Genomic DNA, 24840 nt, shown 5'->3' on the forward strand with positions numbered 1-24840 from the left:
TAGTGATACGTGGTCAAAACTGTTCTGTTAGATGAAAGACACATGCAGGACTGTGTGAACTGCATAATTAAAGCCCTTTGGCTACAGTATCAAAGGCCCATGTACTTTGAACTATTAATAAACCAGCTTTTTATGATAACTGATATGTATTGTTTGAACAGAGACCAACCTAAAAGGGACACATCGAGGGGCCAGGTTGGGTGTTTGCCGATGGTACAATGGATACACATGGACTTTGATCTTGTGATGTAGACTATTGTGAAGATTACCACCACGCACTCCAACACCTTCCGGTTAAAAAAAGATGGTGGGGGCGCTTGTGGTGTAGTGTTTAGAGCGTCCGTCCAGCAGAGCAGGTTTGAATTCCATAGGTGTTCAGTTCTCTACATGCCATTCCCCTGTCTAACCCATTTCACCTCTGTCTCTCTGCACTTTAAATGGAGCATTGAAAATGCCATAAAAATCTAATTTAAAAAAATCAATAAAAAAAATCAGCAAACTCACAGCACGGACAGGAAGCAGATTTTTAGAAGATATTCACTGATTTGACAGAAGATTTTAAGAGTTTTTTGTAAACATGTTCCAGAATCACCTACCCCACTTTTAATGACAAAAAGATCTACAGATTTCTGTACAGCTGTATTGTTAGTAACTAGTAATAGACAAATATTAGACATTTAAAAGTTCATCTCTTTAATATATATATAGCCTAGCTTTAAAAAGACAAAAAAGAAAATAAAATAAAAAAGAGCCCTCCATGAGGCTATTAATGTCTGCCTTTAGTTAAATAGGACTTTCCGATTCCTTGGTCAAGAAGTTTGCTTAGAGAACAGTGGACCTATCAAACAAACTGCTTATGTTCGCTTTTTTCTGTTTTGGTTCAGTTTGGTTTGGATAGGTGGCAGTAAAGCTCAACAAAGCAACTAAAGTACGACGAGAAGCCATGCGATGGAGGAATTGTGAAGTTTACATGAAAATAAATTAACTACCGGTTACGAATATTTTATTATCAAAATAAAAGTGCAGTAGTAGGCTAACTAACAGGCCCAAACCTAATTTCATCAAGCCTGTTCAGGTGTAGGAACACAATACAGATTATGAATACAAATAGCCTATAATATGCCATGTAGGCCTATCTTTTGGTGACCCTGATCTTCCGTCAAGGGGCTATGTTTTGAATACATTTTGAGAGGAAAAAATTGTCATTGTAATGGCCTTACTGACCCCTCAAAACTTTTTAAAAACACTTTTTACTTTTGAAAACATTGAAACAAATGTCTTTATGTAAACCCTTTGCTTTGATATCATGGACTAATGCGTAGTAGGGCCTAGGCCTATGGCTATAACCTTTTTGTCTTGTTTTTGTTGATTTTATTATTCTCTTATAGACCAAATTTGCCTGAAATTAAGTAAAATTTGATATAATTCTCTTTCATAGGGTCTTTTTTGTCATTTCTGTAAAAAATCGTTTCAGCCTCGGACCACTTTTTTTGTGCTACAGTGAATTATTTTATTTTGGAAAAACCCGGAGCGGAAGCCTTCACTTTGGCGGCCATGCTTCACCCATGTTTCACGTCCTGGATTCTGGATTTGGTGGAGGAGGACGACGTAGACGGGAACCGGAACAGCAAGGAGAAGTGTCTATAATGAGACCGCTTCTGATGCGCTCTTCGCTCAGCTGCCTGGCGACAGTTTTTGGCTCATTTTCCGCTTGTCGAAACAAACTGGTAACACAAGCAGCAGCGTTGCCTCATCTGTATTACCTGAGAAAAACGATGCACTACCAAACGGAGGAGAGAGGACAGCCCAACTCTTCTGACTACCGGATTTATTTTAGTAAGCTAACCATGGCCACCATGTGTTTCCCATTGAATAAACAGTGCAGGGTTTTAGGTTTTAGGGGGGTCCAGGGTTGACAAGTAACCACTGCTCAACCGTCAGGTCTAGGTAAACGTTTGACCTTTGAGTTGCATGTGCAGTGTGTTTCTTGTCACCAGGGTTAGGTACCCTAACCCACCACCAGTTTATGGTTGAAATCTTGAAATAGATACTAAGCAGTAAGTAAGGAAGATATGTCAATGTAGGCTATATCCCTCTTATAATAGGTCCATGGTATATCCTCACGTGGTTGTAGCCGTTGTACACTGGCATATGGACGTACACCCAATTTGAAAGGGAAAACTTGGTATTTCTTTATCAGCAACCACACATCATATTCAATAAAGTGTGATGCATCGCTGTTGCGTATCATATTGAAGTGTTAAAGACAGTTGTATAGTTTGCAGTAAAATATTATTTCTCCTTTCAAAATGTGCAACCAAGATACACATGATTTGTTATCATCATGGTGTTAGCTATTTACACTTTTGCTTGACCATTTTTTTCAAAATCCTCTAAAAGACTGACAAAGCTAATACATTAGAAACTGAACTGATCTGAAATTGAGCCATTTCTGCATGCAGCTAAACCATTTTACAAAAGACACTTGTCCAGGATTTCATAGTAACACATCTGTACATGTGTAGGCCATTGCAGGTTTCATTTAAAGTTTTATTTGTTTTGTTTTTCAGAAACAAAGGAAGATAAATACATTTCACCATTCCACGACATTCCTCTCATAGCAGAGACAGAACAGGTACCCCATTGATAGAATACTGTATGTTTAGCTGTAAGTACTAAATATATTGTTGAAAGCAGCAATTTACATTATATGTGTCTTTTAACAGGACAATGATGTGCCAGCTAAAAAACCCAAGAAGATGAATGAGAGCGAGGTACTGAGCAATATTTCATTAGAGTTTTACCCTCTGAAAACATTCTCCACAGCATATTCTGTATTCGGTTTTCTTTTTTTACTTTCAGGTGCTCTACAACATGGTCGTGGAGGTACCTCGATGGACAAATGCTAAAATGGAGGCAAGTAGACTATAGATGTAGAACCCCCCCTTTTTTTAAGTAGTTAATCAAATTATTACATTTCTACTAATCCAGCTACTGCTTTAGTAAAGGCTGAGATTGAAATGTTTTATTTACCCTGCAGCTGTGCTTGAACAAGTATGTCAACTTTGATCAAATAACAATCCAATATACTTATTCCAAATGATTTAGCGTAGCAGTAGCAAGTAGCCTTGTAGTTTATTATTTGAGGAGCCCTTAAATAGAGGATACCACTTGTAACTGACAATGCTCAACTGTGTGTTTCTCCCAAGAAATACAATTATTTACTAAAATGTCTCAATGTCAAGCCTTCAAAGAGTTAGCAGCATAGTAGTCTCGCGAAGCCAGACCAAACTACAGCAAGTAGTATGGTCTGGAAGCACTCTGTTTAGAGCCGTCTATTTGGGTGGGGAAACTGGGCTAGCCTGTTTGTATTTGTTTAAACCAATCACAATCATCTAGGGCGGGGCTAACCCCGGGAAGCAGCAGCGGTGTCCTTCAAAATCAGGCCCCCAGGATGCTGCCTTCTCTGAGCAGCCAGCATGGACTAGTGGCCAACCCATTGGTACTGCATGCTGTGAATGGGAGCTTATTTTCCATGGAGCCCAGAGGCAGATTTCCCCGTCCACACAATACAAGCGGCGAACAAGATTGTGTCTCCGCAAATTGTTTCTGGATATCAATCATAGGCTCATACTTATCTTTAGACCATGTACTAATAAAACTGAAGTTTTCTCATTTAAAAACGCCACCTCAAGCGTTTTATTAGCCCAACGGCTTTCAACGTCTTTCAGTTTGTTTTCGCGGGAGGAGGAGGCATGGGTTACACTCGGTTACACTGCTTTCTTCATCCAAGAACGTCAGTGAAACGTACACTGCGCGTCACGCTTTAGGGGCGTGTTGGCACCGTGTAACGCGGAAGCCGAAGCCAGGAATACTTCCTGTATGGTCGCCCTGCGCCAATGAGCAGCTTTCATAGGAATGAATGGCTTCAACGTTCCAACGGTTTTCAGTCCGCTGTCCATTTCTTTATAGGTCCATGTGCAAAATAGTGCCGGGGGGGGACTTATTTTGATGGAACGTCTTCACGTCAAGAGACTGTCAGAGAAATGGCTAAACCCGCAAACGCCACACAAAAACTATTAAAGACAAAAGGAATATACATAGTGTGTTGCTTTCTAACCAGCATGTCAAGACACCATACACTTTAGCCCCCGAGGAGCTCACGGGATAACTTAACCGGAGTTAACTAGCCACGTAGTGTTATCTCTGGTAACATTATCATCGGCGGTTGAGAGGACGGCTACGGCGGTCCAGTAGAATTTTTAGCATTCGAGAACTTATGTCACCACCTCCTCCTATCGCTGTAGTCAGAGCCGTAGTCCGTCTGTTTACAGGCAGAACAGGGTTTTGACGTTGTGAGCGCTACAACAACTGCAGCAAGTAGCCGTAAGAGTTGCTAGGTGATAGTGGAAGCCGTTGGAATCTTTCCCCGTCGCTAAAACACCGCTGCTTAGTCCCTAATTCACCAAAGAAAGGGAACGGCGGATCTTAATCTAGCTGGTTATAAGGTCCGGTGCTCAATTCAAACCCCCACGCTTCATTTTCCAGAGTTTATGAGGGTATTTCTGCCCGGGGGTAGTTGTACAATGAAGTTGGACAGCTAGGCTAGGCTGCGTCCCGGACCGCCGCCGCCAATATTATTATCCCGAAGTATCGCCACACTTTATTTCTGTCTACAGTAATGTGACTTCTCACACCCTGTGTGTGTGTGTGTGAGAGAGAGCGCTGCACATAAGCACACGGGTTGACTGTGAGCGAATTGTTTCCGAATTTGAGGGGGATCACAATAGGGGAAAGCCAGCAACCGGAAAAAGAGGGGGCTGCGTCAGGGCTGCGTAGCTTGCCGCAGCAAGCGAATAGACGCTGGCGGAAGTGGTCATGCCAGACTAGCAGCATAGCAATAGCCTGAAGCTATTGTTATTGTATAACTAGTAGTCTCGCAAAGCCAGACCAAACTACAGCAAGTAGTATGGTCTGGAAGCACTCCTTTTAGAGCCGTCTATTCGGGGGGAAACTGGGCTGGCCTGTTTTTATTTCTTTAAACCAATCACAATCATCTACGGCGGGGCTAACCCCGGGAAGCAGCCAATGGAGGCGTAGCATTGTTTGCCGACGCCAGCGCTTAATAGACGCTGGCGGAAGTGGTCAAGCCAGACTATATAACTAGTGAAGAAGTAGCCAGAAGCGAATGCTTTGAGGGCTGTTGTTGACACGAGATAAATTAAATCTTGTATGCTTTAACTCTAGCCAAACTATGCACACACTCAAATACATACACCTACATACGTCTGCATACTTACTTCAATTTCCAGATTGCAACAAAGGAACCGCTGAACCCGATCAAACAGGATGTAAAGAAAGGAAAGCTTCGGTATGTTGCCAACATATTTCCCCATAAAGGTTACATATGGAATTATGGGGCTCTCCCACAGGTGAGGAAACGGCACTGTATGAAGATCCTAGTTTGAATCAGACTTAACACCATTAAGATTATTATTTATTTATTTTTAAATATTTTATGCTGTCAATCATCCTAATGCTATATTGATTTTGATCCTTGACGAATACTGACAAATAACCATATATATTGCCATATGTATTTATTTAGTATGCATTTATACTGAAATGTTTTAATTTTTCACTTGTAATTGAACTGTTCCTCTGAAAAGACATGGGAGGATCCAGACCACAGAGACAAAGAGACAAAGTGTTGTGGCGATAATGATCCCATTGACGTTTGTGAGATTGGCACCCAGGTGAGACTCAGAGACGTATAGATATAAATTATATTATTAAAGTTTTCAAAAACCTTCCCTTTAACGGTGTGTGCATTTTTTGTAAAGTGAGGGGCATAGTTCGCTTATCCGCGTTAGCTTAGCTCCAGTGTTGGTAGTTAAGGGGAGCAATACCGTGCCTCTGCTAGCAGCAATAAGTTAAACTAATCACTAAACTGTGCTTGTTGTGACTCATTTATTTACCTCAGAAGCAGAAGAGATTGCTGTGAAGATCCAAAACCATATGTATTTGAACCAGAATACACTGAGGTGTAACTACGTGTTTTGGAAGTGGGGCGGGTGAGGAGACAGGCTGAGGCTGCTGCACTTGAAAAAGTGGAGTGACTAGCCTACAGCTGGAAAACCGTCACTCGTTGTGACACAATCTCTAGTTGTACAGTCTTTCCTCTTCGCCTGATAAGTCAACCTTTCCATCGATGGCAGTTCCAGGTCCCACTCAGTGCAGCAAAGGCACTCGTTTTCTGTCGGCGTAGGATGACAAGCCCCACACCGACACCGCTTGTGACTCTCCCCTCGTCCCCAGATTGTTCACCTGTCTCTAAAACATGTTGTTCTGGATCTTCGCTGGAATCTCTCTTCTGCTCCATATACTAACCAAAGTCTTGTTAACATACTGAGAAGCCCATCTGCGGTAGTTTGCGCTTGCGCATTGTGCCGTTTCCTGCCTACATGTTAGCAGTCGGGGTCGCGTCAACTCTCTCTCTGCCTGTATGTATTTGATTCTAAAATGACACAACGTGCCAGTAAATAGAGTCCCAACAAGCACACAGGAGAGTTTAGTGAGTTTGTAAAGTATATCTTCTTGCTGCCAGCAGAGTCACGCTATTGCTCCTCTTAGCTATAGGTTAGCGACCTATGTCCCTAACTTCAAGAAACATCCATATACAGTTTAAGGGAAGGTTTTTGTCTTATATTAAGCCAGTAAGAGAGGCTAATCGCAAAAAATTTAAAACTTTGAACTATTTCTTTGAAGGATGTTTTTTGATTGATTTGACAGTTTTATTTTTGGTTTGTTGGTCTGTTCTTCAGGTGTGCTTTCCAGGTCAGGTGATCAAGGTGAAAGTGCTTGGCATCTTGGCCATGATTGATGAGGGAGAGATGGACTGGAAGGTCATTGCTATCAATGCACAGGACCCAGATGCCAAAAACCTCAATTGTGGGTATTTTCTGTTGATCACAGCAACAGTCCCCACCTTCCAACTGCCTCATACTGATCCTTTCTCTATTAGTTTTTTTTTGTTTATCATGTGCAAAACAATAAAGTACAAATGTAATATTTTAAGACGTAAGTGTCAATTGAAGTAATGCAGAACCTTATTAAGATCAGCTGCCTGGTAAGAGCCCAAAATGTAACAATAACCCGAAATGTGATATAACATTTTTTTTTAATAAGACCTAAAATGTAATTACTGGTCGATTACAAAAAGACTGAGCCCAAACAGAATTTGTCCATAATGTAATAACTTATTTTGTAATTACAAAATGGATTTCTCCTAATGGACTAAATACATTTTATTTTTATTACATTTCGGGTCGTTGTTACAATCCGGGCTCTTACATGCCTAACCAATCTCCAGTACTTGTTAGTTCTGCACCTGATCACATACTATAAGCACATACTATATTATATACCTGTGCTTACCAGTTCAGATTGAGGTGATTGAAAATTAAAAGAAATATTTGCAGATCCTACCCAGAAATACTCGTGAACAGGTGACTGGGATAATAACTTCAAACTAGCTCTGTCGTTTTTTTATACAAAATGTTATACCTTGTGATTTTTATATTGTCAACATGGATTTGTTTACATTCTCTTTTCTCAACTTGTCCTTAAGGCCCTACAAACAATGTTGAATGCATTTGTTTCAACCTCATACAGCATTTGCGAAAACAATTCTGAATATTTTAAGCCTAGATTTTTTTATCATAATTTTGCTACTTTTTATTATCCATTTTAAATCAATTACGTGTTTATTTATTTTTAACCTCAATGTTTTCTGCACAATTTTCTAACTCTTAAAGGTAACCAACCTCAGAAATAAGATGGCCCATTCAGTTTCTTTGGGATGTCTAGGTCAGAAAATATGTGATTGAGCAAGCTGTTCAGATTCCTGCTGGCCTGTTATGTCCCAAGCCAGCAAAAGGGTGGCCTTAAAGAGACAGGCGCTAAAAACGGGAGTGTTTCAGCCAGAGGTGGAAAAAAAGTATGCAATTTGTGATCAAGAAATGGGCAGTATGAGAATGTTTTAGGACACAACCGAAAGTTTGAACCTGGAAATTTGCATTTTATATCAAATGTATACAAAAACAAATGAGGGACATATTGGTCAACTGTCTTCATTCCGTTGAATGTGTTCGTGTTTTCCCCAGGCATAGATGATGTCCGCAGGAGCCGGCCTGGTCATCTAGAGGCCACTGTTGACTGGTTTAGGAAATATAAGGTGCCAGATGGAAAGCCTGAGAACCAATTTGGATTCAATGGAGAATTCAAAGACAAGGTACTCAAACCTTTGTAACACTGAATATAGTACATAAAGATACAACAACTTGTGTACAAGTGGTGCAGTCCATTGTCGTTTGAAGTTTGTTGTGCTTTGTATAGGACTTTGCAAATGAGATCATTAAGTCCACTCACGAGCACTGGAGGGCACTAGTGCAGAGGAATACAAATAGTGGAGGCATTGAATGGTAAGCTGGCAGAGGTTAAAACGACCACATTGTGTATGTGTGCAATTTACATGCACTATAATTGGCTATTTACCGTAAGTGTAATGAACATTGCTTGCTTTTACTTTTTTCAGCAAAAATATCTCCTGCTCCGAGAGCCCTTTCAATTGCAGTGCTGATGAGGCCAGAGCTGTTGTCAAATCGGTGAGAACTACCATGCTGTTGTTTCACAATGGTGACAGTAAACATGGTAACAGCTTTTAAAACTGTATTGTTGTTAGGTTTGGTAACTGTATAATGTTTGATATCTCAGGCTCCTGCATTAGGCATCGCAAATACTGTGTCTTCAGATGGTAAGTAAATAATGACATACCTGCACTAAATGCAAGTTTTTAAATATGTAATGGTAATATGTTTCAACACTTATATTTTAATGTTATTCTAAATCTTTTCTTGCACAGTGAACAATTGGCATTTTGTCTGAAGCCTATTCAGACAAAATAACATAAAGACTGGAAACCAATAAAACTTCTTTACACTTTATGAAACAGCTGCATCTTTTGTTATCAGCTGTATTTACATTTGGACTCCTTTTAAACTTAATAAAGTTCCATCTATGTGTACCATCCAATAATTTGTTGAAAAAAAGAAATGTTAATACCTAAAGATATGAGGAAGTAAAGATCTGTACTTTTTAAATGTTGAGCAAAGAAGTGAGATGCATTAATGCGTGTCATGACCAGATTGCCTAAATAATAAAGCAATCTGGTCAAAAATTTTATTTCGTCACCTAAAATAATTATTAGAGGTAACAAAATTATAATTTTGTAATATATTTTGTGATCGAAGGTAATGCTATCATCTTCTTGGTTGGGTAAAAAAAAATTAAGGTGTAAGCATGATCTCTTTCCAGTTTCAACCTTTCAAGCTTCAGCATGTGGACAATAATGCACATAAATCAGATAGTAGTATTAACTTGGAGAAACACATCAGATTGCTTTAAATAAATATACATTTTATTAAAAAAACACCCACATCTCAGCAATATCAGGAATGATATAATAAACAGCTTTCAAATAAACTGCATTGAGTACATTACAATTTTTACAGTATTAATACCCATCCTTAATTCCATTTTTTGTAGCATACCAAACTTCAGGAGAACAAGGGAAACCTTAAAAAATAAAATGACAGGCAAATGGTTGCACTTTTTTTCATACCTTTTTTAGTGTCTAAATGTAAAAGACCAAGTTTGTATCAACTGCTAGCTTAACCTTTGAGCTGAGCACGTATAGTGCACTAGTTAAGCCCAAAAAGTCATTCAAGTATTGTTGACTCACTCAGAAACACTCTGAAGCATCTTCAAGTATGGCTATGCTTTTAACCCGCTATATATTAGACACCTCGGCTTTCTCAACCACAACCTGCTACTGTAGCTGGGTCCTGTACAACAAAATTCAACATTTTATGTAGATTTATTTTACAAAACTGAAACAGTTTAAAAAAACTAAAACTTCTTATGTCTGAGTGAACAGGATACTAGTATATACCAACTGTAAACATTGCTGTGACAGTGAGCATACATTTACAAAGACTTCCTGGATAATCTAACCATTATCAATCTTTTACCTGAAAGAGCCAGAAGGTTTTTAAAGATATGATAAGGATTGCTGTTTGAGAAGCTGTGGGTCAATTTGACAGGACAAGAAGAACCTACATCAACATTAAGAATGAGTTGTATTTCTACAATACAGGTTCTTGGTATGTACAATGTGACATAATTTATTTGTATTTTCAACACATTTACAATCTCTTTAAATAAAATGTTTTCTAATTCTTTATTACATATCTTTCTGAAAAATAAATGAAGTGCTTTCAGAAAAGTAATATGTTGAAGAGTGGGGTAAGTTGTTACTATAACTTGACAGTAATTCATTATATATCGCATTAATTAAATCAAATACATAGGGAAGAGAAATTACACAATTGCTTAGTGGTTATAAATAAATGTAATTATACACGGGCACAATGATGTGCATCTAAGTTCATCACTGCCCTGGTCTTGCCAAATGCAAATACATTGCTTTTCATTTAGTCAATATCATGCTTTCCCTTTACTCAGCTCAGTGCATATATGTTCAAATTACTTTTAACAGATTACCACCATCTCACTAGCTAAAATATTAAAGTAAAACATTGCAAGTGTATTTTTCCTCACAAAATAATTTGTGTCTGTTTTTGAAGTATAGAAAACAAGAATCAGATTTAGGATGCATTGGCAGTTACCTGAATGATAAAAACACAAGATGAAAACAAGTGATGGAGATGTACAGAAAAATGAAACTGACATTGAAAATGTCCCTGATCTTAAAGTAACATCAAAGATTAAAATTCAAGAAATACTTTCTACCACATTGGTAAGAAATTAACTTTTTTGCCTTTTGGTGGCCTGAATTTTAACTGTGATTAACATTTTGAAAGTAATATACAAAGGAACAAAGAAAAATATGTTCATCATATTGCCAAACTAGTTCTGAGGTATATGAAGGGTTTGTACTGTACATTATTTAAAAGCCTTCTCACTGCCTAAAGATTCTCACATTGTTTCTTTTAGGTTGAATAGCACCTCATGATATAAAATCAGTTGAAACTCAAATAAATGCAATGCAATAGGCTGTTAGCATTCTTTACAAAACAAAATCTATAACAGTAATTCCAAAAACAGAAATTAACTTACTGTACAATAGTCACCTGTTTATCTTACAGTTAGTTTGCAATAATTATAGACCTCACAGCAAGCCAGCTGCCCTTTTAAAACTGACGCTGAGCTTACCCTGTTTTGTGTTCCTCAGTGTATAAAAGCACATTTACTAAGCACCACAGACATAAATCTACATGTTATATTCACAGTCCAGGTTTGTTCAATGAACCTAAGGTAAGGAACATTAAACACAGTTGTTGACAACAAAGTAAACCTGGAAAAAAAACTAAAATAACAACGTTTTCCTCAATGTTAAAAATGCACCATAAGAAAGGCTCAATTTACAGTATAAATGACATACGAAAGTGAAAGAAGCACCAACAAAATTTGTTTAAAAAAGTATTTCTGCATGATGAACTTGAAGCTTTTTCATGCATTGCTAGTATAACCCTCTGTAATTAATTCCTCAAGTACATTTTAGTGACGCTTGGAAATTAATTACTCAAAAGGAAGCAATATAGTATAACCAGATTTACGTTTTAAAGGTATTACCAAAACATTAAACTTTAATTATCAAAAGTGCTCTAAGAAAAACTGACTTGCCAAAAACCATTATGATGCTGAACATTTGACAGTGGGTAATCGTTTTAGATTCCTGTTGTCATATGAGTGCCACTCGCAGAGTGCTCTGATTATGGTGTGAAGACATTATCATTAAAATAAATTGAAATAAGCACATACATTAGCACCGTATATGTTTGCTTTTACAGAGTCAGTGTTTTATGCCACAACCTCCAAAATGTTGTAAGAAAATTAAGCCACCAAAAATGAAACTGTGTCCATTAAAAATAGGTAATATACGACTGAAAGCACCAGATATTGTTTACAGTGTGTATCTTGCAAAAGTTGCCAAACAAAAACAAATACATCCTAATAGCAGAGTCAACCAGTAAAGCTTGTTTGTTAAAGATGTGAAAGACCTGACGTGAAAGTTGATTTATATCTCATCTGATCACAGGTTTCCTTTTCTGCACAACTCAGTTGCTAACCTTGCGGATAAGGAGTGTTAAGATGAGGCTGGTGGTGCTTGAGGTCCTTTTCATAAATTAAGCACCTGAAATTTTCTTTTTCATTAATGTTTTCTACACAAACTGACTGTAAGGCCCTGTGACCTTGGTGAAGGCGTATGGAGATGTATTGACATAGGTGTTTGTTGTGCATGACGAGGAACCCTCCATAAGTGCCCGGATAAAACGTTTATAAGGAGGTGGCCCGGCTGTTTCTGATGACTCTGGATGCTCACGCTTCACCCCCTTCTTGCTGCCCTTGCTAGGTGTCCCCTCACCCCCATTCCTCTCTGCATCTTCCTCCTTCTCTCGCGCCTTCTCAGCCATCTTGGCCTCCCACAGTGCCAAACCATGCTTGGCCTCATTCATATTTTTGTGCTGGTAGAAGACCAAGGAAATGCGTGTTGGATGGTTGCGGTCTGGGTTTTTAACGGGTGTTGTGGCATGGAGCTCCCGTTTTGCACACTCAATAAGGACAGAGCCATGAGTTGGTGCCACTGCCACACCACCAATATCAGGGTCCAAGAAGTTGTGCTCATTGTCTGACCACATTTCAGGCTTTTGTGGGGTTGTGGGTGTCTGGGGTGTTCCAGGCTCCTGCTTAATACCATTAGGCAGACCTAACCCGGACTGTGTTTCATGATTCAAACACCCACCACTTAACGGAGCAGAAAGCATTTGCGGGGTATGCATGCCCATCTCTGTCTTGATTTGCATATGGAAAGGATCTTGGCCTGGGGGTAAGATTTGAGGACTCCGGGTAAGGTATGGATTTGGGTATGCTCCAAACTGATTGCCTTTGCTCACAGCAGCTGTATAATCTAGACCTCTGTGGGCTGCTGGTGATCTTGAGAGGGGGTCTATGAACTGGGTGTCTGCACCTCCATACGGGGCATAAGGTCTCAAGGGATGAACTGGCCTCATGTTGCAAGCATTGTACCCATTGACCTGTAAAGCTGGCTCTCCATACCTTGGCGGATAATTGACCTCATAACGTTGATGTACACCGTACTGCTGCTCTGAGTAAAGCGCTGGCCGCTGTTGGCGATACATGTCAAGATGCTTTGGATTTGAGGCATAGTACGGATGGTAATTATCAAGGGGCATTCCTCCATTACACTGATAACCTGGGAATGGACGATTTGATCCATTCATGTAAGAGTTTGGTACATGGAGTTGGGATGGGTAAGGGCTGGCTGGTGTTGGTGGCTGAGGGGGGTACAAACTGCTGGGGTTGGAAGTGCTTTGAAAAGATCCATGGTGGGTGGGAAACCTAGGATAGCTGGCTACATTAGTTGAGCCAGGATAAGGGGGTAGAATGCTCTGGTGCTTTTGTTGTTGTAGTTGCTGATGATGGGCCCCAAAGGGGTGTGTTTGCTGACCTGACTGTAGGGTGGCTCCCACAACACCTGGAATAAATCCTATAAAATAAACGGATTTCACAAAATTACACAAATATCCAATCCCGTAAGTATGTTTTACAAATGTCCATACAAATTGATGACTTATTTAGCATACTATTTTTATATTACACAATAAATGTTACCCTACCTGCCGTAGGAGTGATCTGGGCAGTATTCTCAAAAGTGACTTTTGACTTGGCCTTCTCTGCCTTATCATTTGAGCTGTCCAGCATGGCATTCCTGTTGGCAGCTGCCTTCTTAGCATCTAGCTTTTTTTGCCTGCAAGACTTGGCGGGTTCTGCAAGCATGCGCACCGGGCGGCGAAAGGCACTGAGGACTTGGATGGCGCCTGACTTCACTTTCTCCTGCTGACCCTCCTCACTGCCAAATTCATCAGTGTTGGAGGCCTTATAAAGGGGCAGTACATGGAGCTGTTCATCCTCTGGTATCTTTCCAATCTCTCGGTTATCCTCCCGTGTTAATGTACACACCTGGAAAAACAGAATGACGTGAACTAACTGTTCAGCATGCAGTTTGAGTCTATGTATCAATATCATATATCTTAAAGGGATATACATTCTCTAAGATTTTCTTACCACAGTGCTGCCGCCCTGCATGTTGTGGAGGTCTCTGTGAGCGTGGGCACAGAAATCCATACAAGCAGTGACACCAGAGAAGGGACGGCCCTCCTTGTGTCCCAGACGACAATTTGTTCCTCTCTGTTCATGTTCCACCTTTGTCCAGAACAACAGAAAGTACATTGCTCAGCGTAAGGTTCAAACTATTGTAATGATTCCTGTGTACAAGGTAAATCACTCACTATTATTGTATACATGTGATTTAAAAAGCATGCTTGGTTTCAATTTGATCTGAAATTTAATTATACCTTTTAGAAACAGGACATTTGCATTGCATATTTATGAATGAAACATTAAGTTGTAAATATGTGAAGGCAAGCAGTCAGTACAATGTCTAGATATATTCACCTGGTTTCCATAAGCGTCAGGTGCCATGGTTTTATACAAGGGGCCCAATACGGTTGCCAGATTTTGTAAGTTGTGGTCAATTTTCTCTTCCTTGAAAGAAAAGATTCAGTTTCAAGTTACCCTAATTGGCATTATAAATTATGATAACCATGGTGCACATGTTTTTGATCTATTTGAAATACCTCTTTCATATCATCTGCTAGTAGCTTGAATTTTCTTGGAACTTTGCTCCTGGCAAACTTGCAGCCATTGTAGTACATGCTCCAGGAGCAGCCAAAAGAGAATGATGCCCCACAGGCCTCAGTATCAAACCCCTGGCATGCACAGGTCCTCCTGAAAAGTGATATGAAATGTGTTATTGTTGCCCTTAATATTAGTACCATTACTCAACATTGATGATTTGAAGATCAAACTCGGAACCTTTTGACGTGGTGTAAAGAAACAAGTAGGAATTGAAGAAAAAGCAAATGGAAAGAAAAGCCACAGGTGTGTTTATAGAATAAAGGCAACGTTGAATTTAAATCTGTCTTGTAAAATAAAAACAATTATCGGGTATTCTGTTTGTTTAACAAACTCATTTCTGAGTGCTGCTACTTACTCCTCATTGAGAGCGCAGCGTCTCTGGGTGTGGGCTCCGTGCTTTTTTAGGGTTTCACTTAGCTCAAGGTACAAACGATCAGCAAGGCTAGGCAAGATGCCCTCCCAGACCAGGATTACCACAACGATGCAGGCTGCATCACATGTGTGACCAGTACGTTCCCGGACCAACACCAGTAGCTTTTCTTCTTCACTGGAGCGACGAATAACCTGAAGCATGGCAGTCATACGAATTTATGCAGGTGTACATATTTGAGGCAATACAAGATATATGGACAGCTGATATGCCTACTTCTCATGTGAAATGTACTAAAAGGATTTTTACCCATTTGGCTATGGGACACCCCTGTGTACTTTTCCCTTCCTTGCCAGTGTATATAACCTTTTCAATCCTGATGGCGCGACCGGTTAGACCAGACCTTTTAAAGCAGAAATTTAAAAAAACACAGGATTAAAATGGTACACAATCTATGTTTCCAATTTATTTCAATATTTCAGATCACGGTCAACCTCTTCTCCATCGTCTCCCGTATATTGGCAACACTAGGCGCTGACCCCAAGTGAGTGTAGTATGGGCCTTCATCCTTCTCGCTGATTTGCTCTAAATATCATAAAGGGGAATAGATTAATATGTACAGACTAACTGATTAATCATGACAGAACAAATAAGATACTCACCAACACAGTGGCAGGATGCAATGTCATATTGTGTTTTCATGGGGGTATCCAATAGATTCTTTATAGGGGTGTCCAATAGTTTCATAGGAGATTCCATAAAGCTTTGCAGGAGATGTTCCTTCTTAGGGGTAGAATCGGGTGTTTTTTTTAGAGCAACATTAGCTGAGGCAGCTGATGATGACTCCACTCCACTCAGATCAGTGTTCGTTGACAAGATTGTGACGGGGCCAGAAGATTCCACCTTGACTTTATTCATGGAGTTAACAACAAGGGATTTCTTCTCAAACACAGGGGAAAGCTGGTACTGACTAAGGCTTTTTTCCATAGAGGCCAAGATGCTTCCATTCTTCTTGTTTTGCTCACAGAATGATTGCTGATTCTCCTGCTTGACATGCATTCCTCTTATGCCTCCCTCTCGCATCTGTAACTGTTGTTCCTGCTGATGTGAACCAGGGAGCTCAAATCTGGGTCCATTTTCCATTTTCACAGCTCTCAGACCTTGTTTGGGATCACTTATGGTCTGGGGCTGGTGAGGAGGGCCTTGGCGCTCCTGCCTTTGTAACAGGTGCATACGCAGAGCTGCATGTTTCTGAAAGTCTCCTTGGAGGCCCACAGGTCCAAGAGGTAGTCGAGGTCCCATTTGGAACTGAGCGCATGCTATGTTGAGCTGCTGCTCAGCTTTTGGATACATATGTGTTGATACATGCTGGTTTAGCACACCTTGTGGTAAGTGAGGTTGTGAATGTGTAGAGGTCTGTGAGATTTCTGCGTGGTTTGGCTGGTGGCAGTGGTTGTTAGGCAGCTGTGGTTGGAATTGCTTGAGGTTACTTGTGCCTGAGTTTGGTTGATACTGCCTTTGATGTTGTTGCATCTCTGTTGTGTTATTGTAACTGAACGTGGCATGGTCAGAGTGCTGTACCTGTTGGTTGTTGGATTGAACCGAATTGTTTCTAAGAGGCTGGTTAGGTTGAAGCTGCTGCTGACCTGGCTGAGGCTGACTGTGGGGTCTGTAATTTGGAGACTTTAATTGCTGGCCTTCAAATTGTGGCGGATGGGACAGGGGACGTTGTAGATGACAGTGCTGCTGTTGTTGTTGCTGTGTTGCTAAAAACCCAGGTGACAGTATGTCCTGCAGATCAGGGTCTTCAGATAAGTGCTCTGAATGTATCTGGGTTTGGTAGCAGTTATCTGTCTGCTGAATTTGGGGGAAGACATGCTGCTCAGGCATTTTCTGGGTTAGAGGCTGCTGCATTTGTGTTGCTTTAGAATTTGATAGCTGCCACTCAGGGGCAGTGTTGTGCTGGGCTGGAGCACAGTGCTTTTGGGCTGGAAGACAGTCCTGCTGTTGCTGCTGGTAGCTGTTAGATCCCTGACTGGTATCTGTGAAAACTCCCTGTGCCTGGAATCTTTGCGCTGGATTTGGCTCCAAAATCTGGCAGTGAACCTGGGGAGGAGCTGCCTGTTGCTCTGACTGAGGCTTAGCAGGGAAGCCCCTCCACATCTCCTGCTCTTGTGTCTGGGATAACGTGCCACTTGCTGGTTGTTGCTGTGAATGTGAAGAGTTCATCTCTATCCAGCTTCTCTTGAGGGGAGTTGAACATGATAAGTTGGCTCTCTGCTGAGATGTGTTTTCCATCCCATTTTCTAACCCATTACATTGCTCTTGGAGACTGGGCCCAATGGGTCCCGTACTGTCAGCTCCATGTGGGTTCACAGTATTGTGTTTAATTGTATGGGATTGAATCCCATAATTGTGCCCTCTGTCAGTGCCATGGTGTTGAAGCTGACCAGACCTGGATTCTTCACTTTGCCCCATCTTCTGCAACCCAGAATTGGGAAAAGCTCCATATCCACCTGCTTTTGCTGCTTGTAGAGGATCATTGCCCTCCAGAAAAGAGTTCTGGTTGAACTCTTGGTTAGCTTTCGCATATATAGCTTGAGGATTTGAGTCATCTGGATAACACTGTGGATCATTGTGATGCTGTTGTGAGCTATGGGCAGTATTTGTGGATTGGATCATGCCAGGCAGTTGACCTAGAGACAGCTCATGACCAGAGTAAGATGGTGGCTGCTGATGTTGCTGCTGGTGGTCTGCTTCAAAATTGTTTGAGTATCCATTCAATACATAATTGTTATAATTGTTTCCTCCCTCAACATTGCCTGATGCCAGAGGCTGCTGTTGCTTTGAGTCAGGCATCTGAGCTGAATTGGGCAATCTCGAGGTCAAAGATGGAGTTTGAGCATTATCACTGGGCAACTTATTTGGCAGTGAACCATTGACAGCATCTAGCTGTGGCCCAGAGGTTTGTGGTGCAATTGACACTTGCTCAGGATAATACTGAGACAAAGTTTTCTCTAATAGATCACCTGGAGTGCTTTCTATCGTTGAGGGGGATGATACAACACCATTTGGAATTGAAACTTGTTTATTTCTTGATAGACCGAAAATATCTCCGTTCGGAAAATTACAGTTCCTCTTATCTAACTTAATATCTTTCTGTGAGGTATTGCATTCAAATTCTGTTGCCTTTGTCAACTCAGGAAAGCTGTCCACCAAACCTGAGCACATGTTGTCATTTCCTTTAATCTCAGCGTCTACTTTTAGTTTTTTGGGCTGGTGAACCAGTAAGGATTGCTCAGTGAATGCATTCTTTAACTCTCCATTCATCAATTCTTTATTCGTCATGTATGATGCTTGATCGAAAAACCCTTGTACTGAATCAGGGCTGTTGCAATTCTCCCTGTGCCTTTTCATGGAGTCAGTGCCTGTTTTGGGCTTGTATTGGTTCCAGTTAGTATCCCCAGTGATCTGCAGAGAATCTCCCTCTGACAACTTGCCTCCATTCTGGAGTTTGTGAGAGATGTTGTGAGGTGTGCCAAATTGTGCCAATATCAAACTTTCTTCCGTCTCATGGCTGGCCTGTTCTGTTTCCATCTGGCCTGCTCAGAGTCCATCAATAGGGCTGCCCTCTGTCTGTCCTGTAAGTTAAAGTGGGAAAACATTTGGTTACTTCATTATACAAGCGAAGTTATGATATCAAATGCAATATGTACTACAAACTGATTTTTTTTAAATTTGAGGAGTTGAAAATACGTGCATATTAAAATATGCTATATGTTGTTGCACTGAAGATGCTTTAGGGTCAAGTCATTCATGTTTCAACAAATGTAGTTTAAAGTATAAAGCTCCAAATTAACAGAGGACAAAGGAAGTAGAGCCACAAGAATGCTCAATTTTGAATGCAAGTGCACCATCCATGGTAGCTTTCTTGGCACAGTTTTCATCTCTTTCACTGTACCAGACATTTCCAGACGAATAGCTGAATGAATAGCTTGCAATAGAGTAGAATTTAAGGGTAATACTTTTCTTCTTTTTTTGGTTTATTCATTATAATATCAAAGAACAGAATATATTTAATGATACAGAAGTCTAGTTGATTCAAGAAAGTAGGATGCAAGGTTAATGTACCAGATGGTATATGGTAGGAGCAGTTTCTGCTCATCAGCTGTTCGTTAGTGGTATTCCTCACCCTTAACACATTGTTATGTTTAATATGCTAATAAAATTAACTTTTCAAGTTTATAGCCTTTTGTTATCAAGCGATTAATTTCCCCACTGTTTTAACGTAAGTTTTAATGTAGACTAGTCGACAGTGAGAAAACCAAGCACAATGTAAACACTTAAGGAGCCTTTTAACCTTAATATTCTTGTAGCCAATTGACAAGCCTTTAATGTAAATGCTGGATTCACACACATTGTTTGCTCTGTCAAGTTATCCAAGTCATTAGTTTTTGTATGGGCAGATGTTGTTATTTTAAGTGTGTCTTTTATAATGTTTCTTGTTAAAGTAAGTGTAGGCTACTGTTTGCTTATCGACTGACTGCTGAGGCAGCGGTCAAGAAAACCCTTTTACTTTGCTTTGTGCTGCTCTCATCTTTCTCTCTCTCTCTCTCTCTCTCTCTCTCTCTCACACGTTATGTTCAAGTCCAAGTGATGGGCAATACGTTATTAACCGACTAGTATTTCTGGTGCATCCCTAATTAAATGTAGCATTTTACAGTACACAAAACATCAGTTTATCAAACGTCTAAACTATTTCTGTACTTAATGCATGCAAAAGTAGGTAAATTAAGCTTAATTAATAGGTTCTAATTGGCAAAACTGAGGAGTTAGCTTTTCATGTTTTTAAAGTGGGATCGGATGGTCCAGTAAAAAAATAGTTTAATAAAGTAAAAAAATGGGTTATGGAAAATAATATCTGTACTGAGGTTTAAGTAGCTAACAGAGCTTATGGTTTAATTTTTGCTTTCCCTGTGCGCTATCTTTGCCAAACGCAAATAGATTCCAGTAGAACATTGATTTTTTTCTGCTTCCCTCAATTACTAATGCATGTCACATACCCAGCCTCTGCAAAACAATTGCAGTGAGCTGACACAATGAGCCGCAGTCGAATCCATCATAATTATGGGTAACTCTCATGCAGATGCTAAAGGAATGGGCAGCTGATGAGGACCAAGAGGGCCTAGATTTAAGTGTAAAGGAAAAAAAGAGTGTTGGCCATTTAAGCTGGTTGTCCGAATGATTGTACTGATTTTGTAGATGCATAAATAATTGGCAGGTGTAATGGAATTCAGATGTTCTCTTACTGTATAGTATAAATTGCAAATCCTGTGAAAGCATGGTTGCATTTCTCTTTTATGTTTACTCCTTAATTTGACCTTTCTAGATTTGACTGTCTTCACTGACTTTAACAAAGTAACGGCCTCCACACGCTGCTTTTAAAAGCCCTGTCTTTCTACATATAGTTTTCATAGACATTTCCCATTAAAAATTATGTTATTTCATGTCATTTATGATGCATATGATTTATATTGAGTCTAATATTGAGTCTCGACAGTAATCCGTGCGCACCATTGCCTTTTTTTTTTTTTTTTTTGGCCACATTCTCGCTTGTTGGAAGTTTTATTTTGAAAGGGACACACCAGGAAATGGTGAAACTACTGCGAAAGCTGCCTGTATGAAGTCAATATGACTCTCAGCAGAGTATTTCTCTATTTAAGGAGAGAGACGCGCGGCTCTCAGAAAAAAATAGGCGAGCCACCTGAGGTAAAGTGTAGCGTCCCAGGTTGAATGTGTGGCCGCTTAGGTTGATTACACGGTCGGTGAAAAAAAGGCAGACGTAGACGCGCAGTAGAGGATGTGTGTGGAGGCCGTTGTGTCAGGGCAACTGGTGATCAGGGTAGCTGGTGGCATTTGCAGATGTTTCGTAGGCGTGTCTAGTTAGGACCCCTTGTCTAAAAACCCGGAAATAAACCTATTCAAAACATCGTCTCTCTCTGGTCTCTCTTTGCATTCATTTATCGATTTATTTTAAAACATGATGCTATAAACCGTTTGCAGGATCAACCTTTGGTCCCAAAGTACATATACAATTTGTTGTCTTCTGCGCGGGGGGAAAGAAAACTAATTCGTGGCGGAGTCGAACCAGCGATCTCATCTACTCATTCATAATAAACTACACAGGCCGAATTTTACATGGTGCGCCACTAAGTCAGACGTAGCTGCACGGTGCTAGTATTGCCATAGCCAAATAATGAAGTATAAAAGTACAATTGTCAAATATGAGCAAATTGCAGAATAGTGTAGTACAAATAAACGGTCCAAAATGTAGGCTACAAGGTGTTTCTTTGACTAATCCTTGTCTGTTTGCATCTGTATATTTCTCCCATCTTTGACGGACATTATCTCAACATTAGGCCTAGTTATTTTCTTTTTCGATAACATTCACTTGTACACCTCAAATTCTTAGCACTATTCTGGAGTTTATTAGGCCTACAGAATAATTCTTTATGTTGTTAGTTGTATGATTTATGATACATTTATTCTGGAAATAGGCTACATGTAGCCTAGAAAATGCATGTATAAAGGCCTATAGCAAAGTTGAATATCCATTCAAACATTTCTGTAAAAATTGTAATACATAAAATCTATTTTTTTAATCTAAGTAATCAACTGGCAACGTTTTATGATGATCTATTATTTAGCCTACCCTTTTCACATACAGTGTTTCAAATCAAAGTTCAAATATGCAATACAAGCTCTGTAGAGACGAGCATCACAAAAGAAAAGACAACAACAATGATCATTAAAACGAGATTTTATTGAACACAGGCAGTGCAGAAATAGTGTCAGTAAAAGAACAGTAGGCTACTCCCAGTGTGGTAGAACTTCCACAGACTGCACGCAGAAACTCAAGCACTCTAGATCCACTCCACAGTGTCCAGCAAAACGTCTGAATTAAACTCAAATATTAGACTTGTGTCTTATGCTTTCACCTCTCTCTGCACCTACCTCTACCTGGCTCACCTACAGTATCTCCTGCACATCATTTCCTACTAGCACCACTGTTTACGCTCACCTGTTCACTCACACAGACTAATAAATAGGCCTACAACAAAGCAAAATAACAGATACAGGCCTACATGAACCACACTGTCACTGTCATTACAAATATAGGCTACTCCTCAAACAAAAATACACACCTCAATGCGCACTACTGTCAGTAAGCAAACAGAAAGAATATCAACACTCCGTCGCGTCGTAGGCTATGCCTAACTGTCACCATATCTCGCTTCAACTATCGCTCTCCGAACCCCTTAAACCATATGATTAAAACCCACAAATGTGTAAAATAGCATCCTTTTAAGAAAGACTGCACGCCCCTGATCATTTGTTTTCTACACTTACCTAGTCTCTCAAAGCCAGACCAAACTACAGCAAGTAACAATAGCCTACTATCATTCAATCTTCATACTCGAATTTGACCATGTAGGCTAAAATCTACATTGGTTCTAAGCAATGACTGTGGTTCCGAGTAGTGAATAACACATTGTAGTGATGATGGAAATACCATCGTATTTCAGACGTTTTTCTAAGTGTAATCACAAATTAAACTGGTTCTATCACACTTAGCCACAGCTAACACAGCCAACCTCACGCTTAACTTGTGACACAAATATCTTACCCGTGGCTACATTTCACTAAAAAGCTGAATGGAAGAATAATCCCAGACCCTTCTCAAGTATCCGAATATAGCGATATATGTCCAACTTTTTAAAACTGACGAGCACATCTTGTTCAACCACACACAGCCAACTTATTTACGTTTGCGTTATTTTCACAAGGCATCGACACAGTCACCTAACGCTCCTATAGCTGTCACCAGATAACCCAACAAATAAACCAGGAATAGTTCGTCTATGTCGCATTCATTTGTCGGTTTATTTTTAAAACATCATGATCAGCTTATTTCAGTCACATAACCAAAGTAGACAACATGAACAATAGGACGTATTCAGTACGAAATTATAATTACAAGAAAAGTATCCCGTGCGTGCCGATGTGCTGTCACAAATTAATCTGATCGCCACGATTTGCCCCAAAACCAACAACTGACTCCAAACTTCGTGCTGTTACGCACATGTGAGACATAAATCTTACCTCACACTGTTCCACTAACAAGCTGTAGGCTATGGAAGTCTAAATATTAAGTAGATCGGATATGTAGGCATAATCATTTCACGTTTGCGGGCATCGAGTCTGCTGTCACCAGTTGCCCTGATCTGGATGATTACATTTGCCCCCAACCAAAAAAGAAAAATAATTAGTATCTGTCAGATTCGAACCACCAACCTCATATCTATCTCGACTACTCGGTGTCAGAATTTTATCAGTACGCCACTAGTTTGGTGAACAACGTCTGTGCTAGTTTGTTATTATCACCATTTAAAAAAATAATAATAATAAAAAAAAAACTCATGTCAAATGAGCGAATTGCAGTTCTATGTCCACCTCGACTAACTAGCCTACGTAGGCTACAATAGCAAAATGCTGCTGTTTTCCTTATACATTGACAATAGTGTAATGTGATATCAGTCACATCATCGATAGGCTCCGAGTATTGAAAAACACATTAGTGATGATATGAAAACGGTATGAAACACGGTAGTACAGATCATTCACAAGTTAAACTGATATCACAGTAAACCCCAGCTAGCACACACCTCCACGCTTCAATGGTTACACACAAATAGCTTACCACAAACAACATTTCACTAAAAGCGTATGGACAAATACTCACCAATCCTTCTGAAGTAGGCTATGCCTAGGCCTAAATCTGAATAATAGCGTTAAATGTACAATTTAAAACTGACAAGGCATCGACAGTCTAGCTCCATATCCTCCCAAGCCTGTCACCACCAGATAATCCAACACATGAACCAGGACTAGGTCTCTATGTCGCATTCATTTGTCGGTTTATTTTAAAACATCATGATAAAAACAGTTTTCAGTCACATAGCCTACCCAAAGTATGCCATACGCACAGTAGGATGTATTCAGTATCCTACGAAAGAAAAAAGAAAAGTCTACCACGCAACGCGTTAGTTTTCTGAATTTACTGTCCTCCGATTTTCAAACTGAGAGTCATACAATCTGGACGGGTTCCGAGTAATGTATAGTGATGAGTGGGAAACATAGGTGATGCATATTAAATACGATCGGTGGTATTTGTTGATGTGCTATCACGAACTAATCTGGTCGTGTCAGGGCAACTGGTGATCGGCCACCACAGCCAACAGCTGGCTCGAAGCTTCGTGCTGGTTACGCACACTGTGACACAAATCTTACCTCAAATTGTATATTCCACTCAAAGGCTATGGAAGTGTAAACCGATATTGAGTAGATTGGATTCTTACGGCCAACATGAACATATTAAACATTTGACGTTTACGGGTTTTTGATCAGGCATCTACGTAGCTACCGCCACCAGCTACCCTGATCACCAGCTGCCCTGACACACCGTTAAACACCAACAGGTATTCCGTCTATATTAAGCCTATGGTAATCACTATCAAATACAGCTTCACATTTTTTTTAATGGTTTG

At 40.0% G+C, this 24840-nt stretch overlaps 2 protein-coding genes across 3 annotated transcripts in view; one reads left to right on the forward strand and one right to left on the reverse strand.

The window, feature by feature from the left end:
• The first annotated feature begins 1603 nt into the window (after positions 1-1603).
• ppa2 (inorganic pyrophosphatase 2) lies at positions 1604-9029 on the forward strand. Its single transcript, XM_080029371.1, has 12 exons — positions 1604-1836; positions 2571-2635; positions 2727-2774; positions 2863-2916; positions 5313-5432; positions 5670-5756; positions 6825-6951; positions 8166-8293; positions 8398-8483; positions 8597-8666; positions 8776-8815; positions 8924-9029. The coding sequence occupies exons 1-12, from the start codon at positions 1647-1649 to the stop codon at positions 8944-8946; spliced, it is 1038 nt and encodes a 345-aa protein (XP_079885497.1). The 5' UTR covers positions 1604-1646; the 3' UTR covers positions 8947-9029.
• A 437-nt stretch (positions 9030-9466) lies between these two features.
• tet2 (tet methylcytosine dioxygenase 2) overlaps positions 9467-24840 on the reverse strand; it is a 43252-nt gene continuing 27878 nt past the window's right edge. Inside the window, exons 2-10 of one of the 2 annotated variants that reach the window (XM_080029623.1) lie at positions 15895-18873; positions 15727-15817; positions 15542-15635; positions 15218-15426; positions 14802-14952; positions 14620-14709; positions 14230-14367; positions 13782-14124; positions 9467-13639 (exon numbers count right to left, since the gene is read on the reverse strand). In XM_080029623.1, coding sequence (XP_079885749.1) covers positions 12306-13639; positions 13782-14124; positions 14230-14367; positions 14620-14709; positions 14802-14952; positions 15218-15426; positions 15542-15635; positions 15727-15817; positions 15895-18829 — 5385 coding nt within the window. In that variant the 5' untranslated portion in view covers positions 18830-18873 and the 3' untranslated portion in view covers positions 9467-12305. Of the gene's footprint in view, positions 13652-13781; positions 14125-14229; positions 14368-14619; positions 14710-14801; positions 14953-15217; positions 15427-15541; positions 15636-15726; positions 15818-15894; positions 18874-24840 lie in introns of both variants that reach the window. The other variant, XM_080029622.1, reaches the window with a different exon arrangement.

The sequence above is a fragment of the Ammodytes marinus genome, assembly GCF_949987685.1.
Source record: "Ammodytes marinus genome assembly, chromosome: 6".
NCBI classification, from domain to species: Eukaryota; Metazoa; Chordata; class Actinopteri; order Uranoscopiformes; family Ammodytidae; genus Ammodytes; species Ammodytes marinus.

What these genes read in the sequence shown, in the direction of transcription:
- ppa2 (XM_080029371.1), top strand. Translation starts at nt 1,647, where the DNA reads ATGAGACCGCTTCTGATGCGCTCTTCGCTCAGCTGCCTGGCGACAGTT. An exon ending in TTTGTGAGATTGGCACCCAG is followed by an intron (nt 5,757 to 6,824) that starts GTGAGACTCAGA and finishes TCTGTTCTTCAG; the next exon opens with GTGTGCTTTCCAGGTCAGGT. An exon ending in CCAGAGCTGTTGTCAAATCG is followed by an intron (nt 8,667 to 8,775) that starts GTGAGAACTACC and finishes TTGATATCTCAG; the next exon opens with GCTCCTGCATTAGGCATCGC.